The 17,098-nt window shown below is 36.9% G+C and overlaps 1 protein-coding gene and 1 long non-coding RNA gene across 4 annotated transcripts in view; one reads left to right on the top strand and one right to left on the bottom strand.

Annotated features, from left to right (window-relative positions):
- Nucleotides 1–17,098, top strand: part of LOC136031143 (uncharacterized) — a 343,784-nt gene that overhangs the window by 175,138 nt on the left and 151,548 nt on the right. The gene's annotated exons all lie outside the window — the stretch shown is intronic.
- LOC136031131 (TAF6-like RNA polymerase II p300/CBP-associated factor-associated factor 65 kDa subunit 6L) overlaps nt 1–17,098 on the bottom strand; it is a 48,682-nt gene that overhangs the window by 16,322 nt on the left and 15,262 nt on the right. For all 3 annotated transcript variants that reach the window (XM_065710450.1, XM_065710451.1, XM_065710449.1), the window contains exons 3-5: nt 6,317–6,457; nt 4,096–4,196; nt 1,655–1,831 (exon numbers count right to left, since the gene is read on the bottom strand). In XM_065710450.1, coding sequence (XP_065566522.1) covers nt 1,655–1,831; nt 4,096–4,196; nt 6,317–6,457 — 419 coding nt within the window. The remainder of the gene's footprint in view (nt 1–1,654; nt 1,832–4,095; nt 4,197–6,316; nt 6,458–17,098) is intronic.

Raw genomic sequence — 17,098 nt, 5'->3', positions numbered from 1 at the left:
TGTATCTGTAAGCTCAGTCTCACTATAGGGCACAGAAACCTGGCTAACAACCACCATGACCTTGAGGAATCTGGATGCGACTCAATCTAAAGCACTCCGAAAAATAAAAGGAATTGGCTGGGTTCGATTTTATTAGCACCACCAACCTCCTGTCCCATACGATTCAGATTCCACTCTATCTGCAAGATGCACAACGTACGCTGAGATGGTGCGGCCATTTCCTCTGATTTCCAGATGAAACCCTTTTGTCGTATTGCCTACTATTTCAACCCCATGGCCGGTTCGTGGAAACAAACGCTTGATCGTCCAAGAACAAGATCGTCCGATAGTCTAGATAGTTCCTAAGTAGCAAAGGAATGAGACCTGAAGGTGCACCTGTTCAAGACGCGGTGTCCTGGAGGAGGTTGGTGTCTGCTCTCTCGACGCTGGTGCCAAGTCGGCAGGAGAATAAGTTCAAAGTAAATCACGTATGATCTCAAAATCATTTAGAGAAATTGTGAGTGCGCGTTTTCATTTCATTAAAATTGAAAACCCGACCTTAATACAAAATCCAGATATATACAATTGTTAAGTGTCGGTACTTCCCAGTTAATCACTAATCTGAAAACAATCACCCAATTTTTTACAACGGGCACCTGAAAACAATTCCTTCGGAGTATTCTTATACTACGCAATTGGTTTACGATCCTCACAAAAGACTATACGGGTATTTTTTTTTTTCCTGAGGCCTAAAAACAATTCAAAATTAAATGAGCAAGGATTTTTCATGATAGAGATCACATAAAGTCAATAAGTTTTTCGTATACTCTGTTTTGTCTCGCAGCCAGGGGACCGAGTTGAAGCTTTTGAGATTTTTTTAGGGGGGGAGGGGTAGGTGTTGAGCAGACTTAAATTTTATGTTTGGGGGAAAAGGGCAAAATATTTTTTCTCCAGTCCTCGAAAAAGTGTATAATGTACACTACATTAAATGCTTTTCTCTTTCTATGCCTGTCCTCCATCTCGCTTTGTTTAGTATTTTTATATTCAAAGATTCAAAATATCATCTCACTATTTTACCACAACAAATTAAAATCAAGTATATTAACAATGTTACTGACAAATTCAAGCTTGTAATGTTTGCGCGACTGTACAATCTACAAAATAGCTAAAATTTGCAAATAACGTTTTATTTTATCAACTGCAGGAAGATCTTTCATGTTCTCCTCGTGCTTACGTGTTACCAACGTTACATGTTTGTCGGGAACATTCCCACTCCCGACAGGAAGAGATATGTCGCATCTTAGAAAAAGTTATTCCAAGTTTTGTATATATTTCCTGAATCTTCCTTCTAGGCATAGTAATTCAAAAATAATTCAGAATTTACATGTTCGGGACCCTTTCCATCATTTAGTTAGTATTGAGCTCCGTGCTAAGCGTAAATCAGCATCAGTAAAGTCGCGCTTCGTGCGTCTTTTTTGTGAATAGTGCTTTAAGCGATTTTTAATGTCTAATTTTATTTCTTATTTCTTATATACTCCACTTCTTCCTTTGTGTTTTCATAGTTGGTTTATAATTAAGTAAAAATAAAAAATAAATTATAGAATTGTTTAGTTTAGTTTTAACTTATTGCTCTGAGTATCTGCTGAACAAGCAAACAAAGCTTAGGTTTACTTACGTCACACTCAAACACCTTGAAGTCCTCGAAAAAGACCCGAATTAAATGCATTATACGTCTACCAAGTACTTCATCTCCAGCCGTAAATGCTTTCAGCGTCATAGATGATAAGACTTCGCGAAAGAAGATTCTCCAAGCATGGATATTCTTCATATAGCCACAACTATTGATTACAAGCTAAAAAAAAAAATATGGATTTTATTCAAATTTATGGCAAATAGAGCTATTGAGGTAAAAGTCAATACACTTGTTAAGTAATATTAACAATAAGCAAATACTTAAACAGAAAGTGGCCGCACAGCTCAGAGTCAAGCATCATTACATAAAAATATTACAATATACGAGTTGCTGCACCACCAATTAATTAATTAATTAATTAAAAAACAACTGAGAAAAGCAACCAGGAAGATTCACTGTGGCTTTTGATAGACCTTAACAATAAACTGGGGGAAAAGGATAACGAAGCCAATCCTCACTTTTGGGGAATTGCCTCAGTGGCGTCAATTCACGAAATTGTAGGATGGAAAAAAAAAATTATTTTCCAAAATTAGTTGTTTGAATTTCAGTAGTTTCAAAACTTTTGTTGTTTTCTCAATTTGTTTGATAAAAAAAATAAAAAAAAATAAATGTATTTTCAAAATCTAGGGCGGGCATAAAGATACTGGTGGGGAGACGGGAGGTCAAACCCCCCCCCCCCTAATTGAAGTCATTGGATTACCTTACAAATATACATATTAATCCCGTAATATGAAACTTTATTTTGGGGAGGGTGGACAATTACCGATATAGGTTTTGAAAAATACATTTTTTCTGTATCTTCAAAGAGATGCGAACCCCCCTGCCTCTCCAAGATTTTGGCAAATACCCTTTCTTGTATCTCCATTTAAACATCCAAAAATTCTTGCACTGCCACCCAACATTTTCACGAATTTGTGTCACTAAGGAAGGGAGGGGGGAATAATCTAGCTTTGTTGTAATGCATAGAAAAACGTTGACAAGATCGTTTCACGATGGTCATTAACATTAGAAACCAATGAATGGCAAAAACAAAACCAAACCAAAACAATAGATAAAAATTTTGTTGCACTTACTGCTTTCGGGAGTTGTTTGTACATAAATTTTTAAGCCGCTGCAAAGCACAAGCCTAAAAAATATATACAAGGGTTTAATTTATCAAAAAAGGTGTTATCCCCTGATTGCGACTTTTGATTTTTTGGGGGGATGGGGGGGGGGGGGGTCTTATCAGTTCCCAAAGTCTGAAAGTAACCAACACAAGGTTTTGCAAAAATAAAACCAGCGAAAAATCTCTATCTTCTTTGAGCATATTTGTCGAATGATCTACATGATTAGTAGAGATTTGAGAGATAATATTAAGGTAATTTAATAGCCGGGAGCATTTTGAAAGCTAAACTAAATTATAGAATACGCTCAAAGAAGCATGATTTCTAAAATCTGTATAATGAAACGGTGCAAGCCCGTACAATAATTTTTGCCGAGTCGTGTCATCTTTTAACCAGTTACAAGGTGGTGTTTTATATTGTACCCCTCACCTATTAATCTTTTTATGGTTAAATCCCATCTTAGAAAATTATGAAAATCACCACTCTTCACCCACCCTCTTACACAAACAAGCCTGTAAGCACCGCGATTCTGAAAAAGAAATTACTGATTCTAAATTCTTGAATATGACCTACCAGAAAAAGTAAAAATCTCAACAGAACTTTACTTTTAACACTTGACTGTTTTTGTATATTTTTTACTTTACTAGGATTGAGACGTTTATCCTTTATTTCTTTGTTTTAGCTTGTGAACGTTGTAACTGAATTAAACCCATTTGCTGCGTCTTATCGCTTCCAAATTTTGCAAGCAATCTCAAATCTAACAGAAAACATTTTTATAAAAAATAGCAACAAAATGAGCAGAAAAAGACCCAAACACGTAATTACCATATTTCAGCTGAAAAGTCAGGGTGAAAAGTACATTTAAAACCTTGTTATGCAATTCTGGACGAAAAACAGTTCTTTTATACAAAAGGATGTCATTCAGATTTTCACCATTTAAGATAGATCATATTCGAGAGTTCAGTTTCTCTATGCTCTCTCTAGGTTATGTAGTTATTTTTCAAACACGTCAAAAGAAAATCAATCTTTTGGAATATATTACACTTTTCTAGAGTCCACCTTTTTTTAGTTCAGAGCCTGATGAGCTCGACAAATCACTTGAGTGGGATGATTAGTTCCTGACCCTGAATTGGGTTCTGTTTGCGTCAGCACTAATATTTAAAGTCGGATTAGAACCATATTAAATAACCAAAGATTTTACCACTTATGTCAAAAGCCGATAGCACGTACATACGGATGGACCAAGTAAAGTATAATATGGAAATTCAATCAGTAATGTGTTCTTTATCTAAGACAAAAAAAAGGTTGTTAAATTTTTACCTCTACGAATTCTTGATTTTCATCAAACAAGGCCTTTGCGACACTTCGAAAGTCTTCTTCGTTCCAAGTCCTCGAATCACTCTGAGTACTAAGTTTTGACGCTAGAAAATGTTTAAATAAAGTTCAAACACTTTTTGAAAGCTCAGAACATGTATTCTACTTAGACCTCACATCAGCAGGTTCTTAGCGTTTTCATGAAAGGAGATCCTATATGTTACCATGTAAATGATAATTCGGGTACTAGAAAGAAGATGAGATAGTAGACAAAATTAGCACAGATCACATTTCGAAATAATCATCCAGATAATACCCAGCATACGTGACGAGACAGCCCCTCCCATAGTTAGGCTAATTCATATCTGTTTTAAGTTTAAACGTCGCTCTTTAGTTTATGTACAAAACCTTTTTATTTATAAATCAACTTCAGTCTGCTTTCTCTTTTTTTTAATTAACAACAAATTCGTGGTAACGAACTGTAGTAAGGAGCGACCCGGCCCAATAGTAACAGAAACTCTAAAATATGGAATTTTGATATCAATAGTTACATCAAAACAATTGCATTTTGATGCTGTTTTTAAATATATAAGTTTCATCAAGTTTAGTTAACCCATCCAAAGTTATGAGCCTGAGAAAATTTGCCTTATTTTAGAAGAATAAAAAGTCATATAATCTTTACAAAAATCACACCATCGCATTCAGCGTATTAGAGAACCCCACTGTAGAAGTTTCAAGCTCTTATCTACAAAAATGTGGATATTCGTATTTTTGCCAGAAGACCGATCACGGGTGCGTGTTTTTTTTTTTTTTTTTTTTTCAGGGATGATCGTATCGACCAGGTGGTCCTAGAATGCTGCAAGAGGGCTAATTCTAACGGAAATTAAGAATTCTAGTGCCCTTTTTATGTGACCAAAAAAATGGAGGGCACCTAGGCCCCATCCCACGCTCATTTTCCCCCAAATTCACCGGATCAAAATTCTGAGATAGCCATTTTATTCACCATAGTTGAAAAACCTAATAACTATGTCTCTGGGCACGACTTACTCCGCCGTAGTCCCCGTGGGAGGGGCTGCAAGTTACAAACTTTGACCAGTGTTCACATATAGTAATGGTTATTGGGAAGTGTACAGACGTTTTCAGGGGGATTTTTTGGTTTGGGGGAGGGGACGTTGAGGGGGAAGGTTACATGGGAGGATCTTTCCATGGAAGAATTTGTCATGGGGGAAGATAATTTCAATAAAAGGGGCGCAGGATTTTCTAGCATTATTTAAAAAACAATGGAAAAATAAACATGAAAAGTTTTTTCAACTGAAAGTAAGGAGCAGAATTAAAACTTAAAACGAATAGAAAAATTATTACGCATATGAGGGGTTCACCTCCTCGTAATACCTCGCTCTTTACGCTAAAGTACTTTTAGTAATTTCAACTATCTATTCTACAGCCTTTGTGATTCAGGGGTCATTCTTAAGGAATTGGGAAAAAATTTAAGATTTAGTGTAAAGAGCGCGGTATTGACGTGGGGGTGAACCCCCCCCCCCCCATATACGTAATAAAAACATACAAATATAGAAGTTCGTTACGTAAGTTAATTCGTAAGTTATGTATATTTTTTTACAAATGAAAACGCTCGTAAAAAATTAAAAGTTCTAGTTGCCTCTTTAAGTAATCAAAGAATTGGAGGGCCACTAGGCCTCCTCCCCCGCTCCTTTTTTCTCAAAATCTTCTGATAAAAACTATGAGAAAGCCCTTTAGCCTCAAAAAATAAATATGCAAATTTCATTCTAATTATTTATGTGCGGAGAGCCAAAATCAAAACAGGCATTAATTCAGAAACGTTCAGAAATTAAATAAAATAAAAAAGTTTTCTTAACTGAAAGTAAGGAGCGACATTAAAACGAACAGAAATTACTCCGTATATGAAAGGGGCTTTTCCTCCTCAACGCCCCGCTCTTTACACTAAAGTTTTTTATTGTTTTAAAAAGTAGAGTTGTGACAAAGAGTCACACTTTAGTAAGAAAGCAGACACCTGAGACTATGAATGAAGACAAAAGCACAACTTGACTCTTTGGTACTACCTGCTTTATAGTAAGTATATCATCACGTTGTACTTTTTAGATTAATCGTTGGTTAATAAATGTTACGGATAATTACTAATTAGATAAATTAAACAATAGCCTAATTAAAAGCAGAGCTTATGTTATACTTAAAAAAAAAAAAAAATTACAGTCTAGGTACGGTAGTGGAATGTTGAGTATCTCGGATGACGAACTCAAAGCAACATCATAAAGATTGAGAGTTTGATCAAATTGAACCACAGCATCTGCTTCTGCAATGGCTTCAAAAATAGGGACTTCACTGCTATGGCCTAAAAGAAAAAAAAATAATAGAAAGCTAAAGGCAGCAACTGATTTGCCCATAGAGGGAAGATATGAAAATCTCCCCAACATTAAATCACAAAGCCCCCAGGAAAATTTGGACCTATAGACGTACTTTATGGCGATGAGCTTTTCAAAAAAGCGATCGACTGCATCCGTTTAGAACACATATTTTCTGGTTCCATATCATCTTCAACTCTTACTTTGAAAGATTTATCTAAAGAAGTCTAGCTTTTGCTGATGAGTATTTTAATAAGGTCATGTACTAAACCCATTTAAAAGAATTACAGCTTCTGATTTCAGCCATTTCCATTGACGAATAAGGTCAATTTAATACTTTACATTTCCAAACAGGAAAGGCCTATATCTTTTTTGGTGCTTTCACTGAAAAAAAATCGAAAAGAAGAAAATTGTCCTCCCTGCTTAGATTTTGTAAAATAAATCTTGCCCCTCCCTCCTATACCTATCTTTACGATTCACCCCCCCCCCCCCCACCCGACACACACACACACACAGAGACATTTCACATCCCCAAAGTTGTGGAAAATTTGAGTCCATGCCTCCATTCTAGGGGTGTGTGGGCTAAGGAATCTATTAGATGATTGCTCAGAGAATTTTCCGAAATTTAGATCTAGACTCAATCGAAGCTGGACTAGGGAATCTACCGGAATTCGGCCTCATCTGCTGGAGCTAGGCAGAGAGAATGCACCGGCATTCGGCTCAAGCGGTATACCCAAACTTGGGGCACTGATTCCATCAAAATTTGACTAAATGATTTGCCCAAAATTATTTCAGGGATTTTATCAAAATTTGGAGGAGAATTGTACAGGAATGTGACTAAACGATGCTTGCTCAAGGAATTTAGCAGAAAATGTCTCATGAAACCAATATGAGCTTGTTTTGAGGAATTAGAAGTCGGATTAGTGGGTTTATTCGAATTTTGAGAGAAGATCTGCCAGAATATGACTCGAAGAATATTCCAAAATGCTTTAATTTACCAGAAAAGTACTCGCTCACAACCAACTGGGATGATCCCGAAACAAAGCTTCCTGGAATCAATGACACAGGCAGACAATATACCAAACTGAACAAAAACCACTAGGTATTTCCGGTAATCCCCTAAATTCCTGCAGTTATGAAGCTATCTAAGTTTGAATTAAGTTTTGATAGTGGATCTGTACGTCTGCTTCTTGGCCAAAATAACGTTTCATTGTTGCACCTCAAGCGGAAAATTTAGACATAGATGGGTTACGTCAAGACTAATAAACATAACCCATAAAGCACTTCGTAATTTCGACTTCGGTTGCAGACTTTGACAAAGATATAGACTTTGGTAGGTTTGAAAAGGACAGTTGGGAGGCTGGCAGATAATGAGGGAGAACGCCTAACAGGAAGAATATAGAAGATATTGTGGCCAAGGCATAGTGTCAGTCCGTTATAAGAGTGTGCACCTTTCCCAGTTCACAGAGTTATATCAGGAGATCTATACCTTATAAATGAGGAAAGTACCCTCGCTATTGGTCAGTGAACTAAGATTGATGATTAGAAAGACTAACTAAAAAATTGGATATTGTTAAGTGTCTTATCAAAAGTGACGCACCAAGGCTCTAGCAGGCTCCTCAACTCCTTTCCACCAAAACAAAAATCGAATTCCACCAAGTTATCACACGCCTAATGACAGGCCAGGATTTACTCATTAGGCCCGGGCCATGGGGCGCACAATGCCAGTAAATTATAGGAGCGCAGTAGATTATCACTGAGTGATTTTTTCTTAACAAAAAGTGGACTGATGTGATGCGTCGCCAATGTGCCAAGAGCACTCTGCCGCCTCGCTATTCACAGAAAAGTAATTTTAAAACAACACAGGAATTCTCTGGCCACTTATAAACTGTCAAATGTCTCCCAAGAATGGCAGTTGAGAGTTTGGTATCACCTCTCTCTTTCATTACTTTTGGCTCATCAGTTGTATTCTGTCAAGTACTTACCATCCCCGAATTTTCGGGAATATCCCAGAAAATCTCGAAAAAAAAAAGGAGCGACAAAAGCGCTTAGGCCTATAAGCGCCAAAGCTTTAAATCTGGCCGTACCTGATGAGCTGTCTACTGTATGCCTTTTTGACAGCATATGTGGCTTTTGAACTCTTGTTAGCAGAATCCCAGAAAGGTGTGAACTTGGCAAAAGAGGTGTATCCTGCTGCCTATATGGAACACCAATCAAGGCTTTATCAGCATCTGAGGATGCAAGCAAATTGAGTGCATGGCTGACACATCTGAAATGATTTGAAAATACTCGAATCCTTCAGTAGTTCTAGTTTTTACTTAAGTAAGAATATCAAGTACTTTTGGAATCTTTTCTTAAGTAGGGTACAAGTACTCGGATAATTTACAGTAATTACTCAAGTATTTCTTACTAAAGTAATTCCCAACACTGGTCAGAATAAACGTAAATAGCATCATTCCTCAATCCCCTTTGAACCTGAGTGAAAAAGATTTTTACTAGGCAGTTAAATTTTTATTTTTATTTTCAGTTACTAAGTGGTGAGGCGGAAAATACAAAAGAAAACTGTAACTAACTGGTTCAGGGTTGTCGACCATTAAGATTTCAATGGTAGATTGTTGATGCTTTCAAGTCTATCCATTCTGGAAATGACACAAAAAGCGCCATTTTTCTGCCAAACCCATCTATACAATGGTGTTGCCAAGACAAATCTATACTAAGCACGTACATATGTAAGAACTAGCTTTCAACTGATCTCTTATTTTTACTGCGTTTCAGTGCCCTGCTAGTGAAGGAGAAACGAAAAGAAAAGAGACATCAGCAATTGAAGCTCTTTTTCAAAATTCCCTAAAAAGTTTTTATTATTAACTTTTACTGTTAAAACTTGAACTTTTGTAACTTGAACTGTTAATTTTTAACAGTTCGTATTCCTGAATAGGATTTGAAAGATTTTTTTTTTTTTCAATACACGTTTTTAGCTTTCACTTACCAATCAGACTGGGAGGAAGAATATACAAGAGAGGGGAATTTAAACCACCAGTTAAAGGTTTTCGATAGTGGAGACTATGATGGCACCATTGTTATGCTTTCCAGCTTTTCGACTCCAGGAATGGCGTACTTCACAATGACACTCGGATTTTTAAAAAGTACGTAGATATAACCAAGAGCTTCTAATTGAGCCACGAAACACCTTCTCTATAATCTTACGGTAGCCTGATGGCCCCGGGGGAAAAACAAAGCAAAAGTGGAGAAACGTCTCTGCTACCCATACAAAAAAAAAAAAACTTGTTTTTCAAGATACTCAAAACCTCCAGCCGTGGCTCATCCACGACGGCGATTCCAATGGTGTAATCTCAATTTTGATCTACTGTCATTTTTAAGGGATTCCAAATTTTTCTTTAAAGATCCGGAGAATTTCTTTTCACAATAAACTTTTATATGAACTAATGTGTTGTTCAGAAAGGAAAACGTACGCGTGATAAAATGACTAGCCCCCATAAGTATTTTAATTAACCTGGAACATCTTACGCTCGTGCAAATCAGAGTAAGCAGATTATTTCGCGTGAGAGAAGCAGATCGCTACTAGTGCTCACAGATTTGGAGCCGCTGCTTCTGTATTTATTGTAGATGAGGGAAGGGGAACCGGGGTGCTTTTATTGGTGGTCATTATCATACCCCCGTTAGCAAAAAACCTGCGGTGGAGTTAGCTCAGCAGAGAGTGAGACAGGGCAAAATAAATAGTAAGTACATTAGCCCTTTAGAGAGGATAAACGCACGACAAAATGCTCGGGAAAAAGAGGCGATTCAGGATTACCAATCATTTGCGCCTCACCAGATAGAGAAAGCCCCGTTTTTATGGCACTTGGTATTAACCAAGTGACATATAGCAATCGCCAATTCTGTCGGTCCCGGTTTTGCTACTTTAGGCACTTCCAGGTAAGCTAGGACGATGAAATTTGGCACGCGTATCAGGGACGGTACCAGCTTAAATTAGAAATAGTCGTTTTCCCAATTTGACAATCTGGGGGGGGGGCGGGAGTGGGGGGCCGGTTAATTCGGAAAAATAGAAAAATTGAAGTATTTTTAACTTACGAACTGTTGATCAGATCTTAATGAAATTTGATATTTGGAAGGATATCGTGTCTCAGAGCTGTTATTTTAAATCCCGACCGGATCTGGTGACATTGGGGGGGATATGGGAGGGGGAAACCTAAAATCTTGGAAAACACTTAAAGTGGAGGGATCGGGATGAAACTTGGTGGGAAAAATAAGCAAAAGTCCTAGATACATGATTGACATAACCGGAACGGATCCGCTCTCTTTGGGGTGGTTGGGGGGGGGGGGGGTGGTAATTCTGAAAAATTAAAAAAATGAAGCATTTTTAACTTACGAACGGGTGATCGGATCTCAATGAAATTTGATATTTAGAAGGATATGGTATCTTAAAGCTCTTATTTTAAATCCCGACCAGATCTGGTGACATTGGAGGGGGGAGTTGGGAGGGGGAACCTAAAACTTGGAAAAAACTTAGAGTGGAGGGATCGGGATGAAACTTGGTGGGAATATTAAGCACAAGTCCTAGATACATGATTGACGTAACCGGAACAGATCCGCTCTCTTTGGGGCAGTTGGGGGGGGGGGGGTAATTCTGAAAAATTAGAAAAAATGAGGTTTTTTAACTTACGAACGGGTGAACAGATCTCAATGAAATTTGATATTTAGAAGGATATCGTGTCTCAGAGCTCTTAATTTAAATCCCGACCGGATCTGGTGACATTAGGGGGGGAGTTGGGAGGGGGAAACCTAAAACTTTGAAAACACTTAAAGTGGAGGGATCGGGATGAAACTTGGTGAGAAAAATAAGCACAAGTCCTAGATACATGATTGACATTACTGGAACGGATCCGCTCTCTTTGGGGTAGTTGGGGGAGGGGTTAATTCTGAAATATTAGAAAAAAGAGGTATTTTTAACTTACGAATGGGTGATCGGATCTCAATGAAATTTGATGTTTAGAAGGATATCGTGTCTCAAAGCTCTTATTTTAAGTTCCGATGGATCTGGTGACATTGGGTAGAGTTTGGGGTGGGGGAACCTAAAATGATGGAAAACGCTTAGATTGGAGGGATCGGGATGAAACTTGGTGGGAAAAATAAGAACAGAAGTCTTACATACGTGATTTACATAATTGGAACGGATCCGCTCTATTGGGGGGGGGGGGGGCTAATTCTGAAAAATGAGAAAAAATTACGTATTTTTAACTTACGAAGGAGTGATCGGATCTTCATGAAACTTCATATTTAGAAGGACCTCGTAACTCAGATCTCTTATTTTAAATCTCAACCGGATCAAGCGTAATTGGGTGGGGGGCAGTTGGGGGGGACCGGAAATCTTAGAAAATACTTAAAGCGGTGAGATCAGGATAAAACTGGATGGGAAGAATAGAAACCTGTCTAAGATACGTGACTAACATAACCGGACCGGATCTGCTCTCTTTGGTGGAATTGGGGGGGGGGGGTAATTTTGAAAATTGAGGTATTTGTAACTTACGAAAGGGTGACCAGATCTTAATGAAATTTGATATTTAGAAGGATCTTGTGCTTTAAAGTTCTAATTTTAAATTCCTACCAGATCCTGTGATATTGGGGGGAGTTGGAGGGGGAAACCGGAATTTTTGGAAAACGTGAAAATTGGGGTATTTTTATCTCACGAATAGATGATCGGATCTTAATGAAATTTGATTTTTAGAAGGAATTCATGTCTCAGAGCTCTTATTTCAAATCCCAACCAGATCTTTTGACATTGGGGGGAGTTGGAGGGGGAAATCTTGGAAAAACACTTGGAGTGGAATCGGGATGAAGCTTGGTGGATAGAATAAACAAATGTCCTTGATACGTGATTGACAGAATCGTACTGGATTCGCTCTCTTTGGGGGAGTTGGGGGGAGGGGTTCAGTGATTTGGCGAGTTTGGTGCTTCTGGACGTGCTAGGACGATTAAAATTGGTAGGCGTGTCAGGGAGCTGAACAATTTGACTTGATAAAGTCGTTTTCCCAGATTCGACCATCTGGGGCTAAAGGGAGAGGAAAAATTAGAAAAAAATAGGTATTTATAACTTACGAGTGGGGGATCGGATCTTAATGAATTTTAACAAACAAATACAACGTAGAAACAATAGGGAAAGTTTTTTCAAGACAATGGAAATTATTTATGTAGATATTTCGGCCCTATGTCCAAGGGCCGTCTTCAGCACAATACAATACTATATATATATATAAAAGAACTTACATCAAATTGTGAGAATTAAAACTGAATATAAAAACACTTATTAAAACATTTTTTTTTAAAATATAGCCCTAGCATCCTTACTTCAGCGAAGTTCAACCAGGACTGGCGAAAAGAATGAAATGAAGAAATATAAACTCATTCAAACTAAAGAGAATAAAATGATTAGATGCAATTTCTTAAAGCTAATCTTGCTTGTTTAGCAGCCTGTCTCAAAGGCCTTTTCGTAGTTGGTTCAGTACTATTATAAATTGGTTTAGTAAAATATTTTGTTAGATCATTTTTAATTAAATTTGAGTATAAAGAATTTAGTGAGTATTCCCCCAAGTCCCTGTTCAAAGAAATATTTTTATTTATTTTGAGATTAATTTCAATTGATTCTCGAACCACCTGTTTTATTCCCAAATCATTACTAATGAGTGAAGAGTTTTCAAAAAGTATCATGTGGGACGGATTATTAAATATATGCTTTATCAGAGATATTCTTTTTGGTAATTGATACCCCATTCCTTTTGTAAATAAAATAATTAGCCGTAGAATAAAAAGACATTCTTGTAAAATCGAAGAAGATACTTCACAATGTGAGGCTATTGATAAGCCCTCAAATATTGTCTATCTTCCGTATATCCCAAAGATTACAACAAAATTAAAAAATATTTGCACAAAAAATAATCTGTACGTAGTTTTTACTAATAATTTTAAAATCATCAATTTCTTAAATTCGGGTAAAGATAAGACCCCAGTTACTCGCCAAAGAGGGGTCTATCAAATACCCTGTGATTGCGGAAAATACTATGTCGGCAGGACCCATCAGAATCTAGACAAAAGGTTACAACAGCATAAAAATGACATAGACAAGGCCTTAATTTCAAATGGTTCCAACAACTCCTTTGATTCTGCTCTAGGTTGGCATATATTTAATAATCCGTCCCACATGATACTTTTTGAAAACTCTTCACTCATTAGTAATGATTTGGGAATAAAACAGGTGGTTCGAGAATCAATTGAAATTAATCTCAAAATAAATAAAAATATTTCTTTGAACAGGGACTTGGGGGAATACTCACTAAATTCTTTATACTCAAATTTAATTAAAAATGATCTAACAAAATATTTTACTAAACCAATTTATAATAGTACTGAACCAACTACGAAAAGGCCTTTGAGACAGGCTGCTAAACAAGCAAGATTAGCTTTAAGAAATTGCATCTAATCATTTTATTCTCTTTAGTTTGAATGAGTTTATATTTCTTCATTTCATTCTTTTCGCCAGTCCTGGTTGAACTTCGCTGAAGTAAGGATGCTAGGGCTATATTTTAAAAAAAAATGTTTTAATAAGTGTTTTTATATTCAGTTTTAATTCTCACAATTTGATGTAAGTTCTTTTATATATATATATAGTATTGTATTGTGCTGAAGACGGCCCTTGGACATAGGGCCGAAATATCTACATAAATAATTTCCATTGTCTTGAAAAAACTTTCCCTATTGTTTCTACGTTGTATTTGTTTGTTATGGAAAGGCAGTGTGGTCTTCGTCGCTATTTTTATTTTTTAATGAATTTTGATATTTAGAAGGACATCGTGACTCAGAGCTCTTATTTTAAATCCTGACCGGCATTAAGCCTCTTATTTTCCTTTTTAAATCAATCTATTGATTCATAGAATTTTGTTAGAGCTCATACCATATGATCTCTTGGCTCTTAGCTCTTCTCGCCTCGTCACAAGTGCCATATGAGCTCTTATCTCTTGTTGTATAAGGAGCATCCTACTTGAGGAGATATAGTAGTGCCTGGGAACCAGTCGAAATTATCTGAATAGTGAATACAGGGCCATAGTGAATCGTGCTTACGTTTTATCGTTTGGAATTTGCAAGGTTATAGTAGGAAAAGTTAGAAAATCTTAATAAAGTCAATTACATAAGCCGGTTGTGAAAGTTGCGATGTTGTTTGCCTTGTTAAGATGTGGAATTCTCTAGATCATTTTTCGTCATGTTAAGATTGTGATGTTTTTGAGTGTAGGAGAAAAGTTTCAGCCAATGGTAGATGTTACGGAGGAGTTTCGGCGCTTGTAAGGAAGGGTATATTTAATCTATTTCGTAGGCTAGAAACTGAGTCAGAAAATTTATTATGGTAATTATTATCAGTTAAAAACGTTTACCTTGTTGTGTGTGTTGTTTATTTGTCTCCAAATAATAGTTCTTACAGTCGTGAAGGTACACGGGAATTGACTGAAAATGAAACACAGATGTATAAAAGAATATACCCTTGCCGTAATTTTGTTTTTTCTAGGGGACATGCATATACTAGTGAAGAAGACGAGTTGCAGGTTGGTGAATTCCTTGCAAATGAATCAAGTCAGAATGTTTGTTTAGAGAATGAATGTGAGTATGTTTTCCCTGTGAGGAAAAGCAGGGATAGGTCTAAAAAAATAAATAGATGGGGAGGAATTCAATTAATTTTTGTAAAAAGAAAGGGTTACTAATTATGGACGGAAGCTTGGGAGGAGATTTTGGTATGGGTGATTTTACGTGTTATATTGGGTTTAACCCGAGTTAAATTGATTATATTTTGTGTAGTTTATCTGTCTGGCCCCAGATGGTGGACCTCAGGGTCCTAGAGTTAGTCGGATCTGACCACTTGCCAGTGAATATTTAGCTGAGAGCGTCTATTCGACGGTCTGAAAGGCTAAATAAAGGTCTACGTGTGAGGAAAGGATTCATAAACCAGTTTGGGTAGCCAAGGAGAAAGAAGAATTGGTTAAAATGGAATTAGAAAGTGAAGAATTTCAGAATGATTGCCATTCGATTTTGAATTTTTCAAAACCAGTTGAATTGAATCAAGCTGTTTTGGTAATTACACATAGAATTTATGAGAGCATCAAGCTTTTATCTCAGGATAGGAAACATCCGGCCAGAAAAGACGAGGGTTTTTCCGATGAGGAATGTAGGGAGAAAAGGGAAGAAGTAATTAGGCTTTTTCGGGCTACTTAAAGCAACAGACCCATTGGATCAGGAAACAAATTTGCGCAGGCTAGCTGAATAGAGGAAATTAAGGTCAGATCATAATAGGGTTAAAAGAGTTAAAAGAGTTAAAAAGAGAGAGGCACGTGAAGATTAATGCGGAAATTAAGAGAGCTTACGGTGTCAATAGCCCTAGAGAATTTTGTTCGGTAGTTAAATATTCAATCTAGGGCCCGGGAATAAGAGGGGATGTTCCGCCAGTTGAGACCAAATTATTTTGAAAATAGGGAGTCAGAATATGTAAGGACGAATAAGTCGAATGGTTCAGAGGATAGAGAGTTAGGTCAAGGGAATGACAACATATCAGGACAACTTTAATGCCCATGTTGGCCGCAATTTTCTCGTTTGTAGCGGAGAAAGCTTGTTGGCCTCGCTCATGGGATATTTCGGTAGCAGTGCCTCTTTTTAAGAAGGGTAATAGGAAGTTACACGAAAACTTTAGGTCTATCTTTACGGGAATTGTGTTAAGTAAATTGTTTTGTAAGGTTTTGGAATAGTCTAAGATATTGGTTAGATAAGGAGGAAATTCAGGGATTCAGATCGACATTCAGCACTGTTGACCATATTTTTACTTTGAATATACTGAGAAGGAAATATGCTTAGGGGAAGATGATCGGCCATTTGCAGCCTTTTTAGACCTAAAAAGTGCTTTTACCTCGGTAAACAGGAGGTTGTTAATTGAAAGTCTGTTAGAAATAGGTTTGCCGTCTTATTTTGTAGCAACAGCAGCAGATATGCATCGGAGAGTGAAATTCGCTGTGAAGGTTATGGGAAATTTTTCTAGGCTGGTTACGTCTCTTGTGGGTGTGAACATGGATGTACTTTATCTCCTAAGCTTTTCTCATTGTTGTTTAATGATTTAGATAGTTTTATGAAAAGTAATAGAGTCCCTTGTGCATCTTTGGATTGGTTTAGGCTATCACATAGCCTATGTTATTCGAGTAGAGATATTCTTCAGAATCAATACGATATAATAAAAAATTATTTAAAAAAGGATTTAGAGTTGAACGCTAAGAAGTCAGTAATACAAGTATTTAGGAGCAAAGGGGTGTTGATTCTGGGGTTCATTTTAATTTTTCAGGAACGATGTTAGAGGTTAAAGAAAAATTTGTTTCTTTGAGTGTTAAGTTTAGTACATTAAAGGGGATGTCTAGGCATGCACAAGATTGTAATTTGAAAGGTAATAGGCTAATAAATATACTTTTGAGAAGTAATTTAGGTCAGCTAGCGGGCATGAGGATCCAGAAAAGAGTTTTCCAGACAAAAGTAGCTTCTAGTCTACATTGGAGTTCTGAAGTTTGGGGTATCGCTAAAGCAGCTAAGCTAGAAGT

Source organism: Artemia franciscana, chromosome 9 (genome assembly GCF_032884065.1).
Source record: "Artemia franciscana chromosome 9, ASM3288406v1, whole genome shotgun sequence".
NCBI lineage: Eukaryota > Metazoa > Arthropoda > Branchiopoda > Anostraca > Artemiidae > Artemia > Artemia franciscana.
The sequence above is the reverse complement of the archived record's forward strand: the minus strand, read 5'-3'. Positions and strand labels throughout refer to the sequence as shown.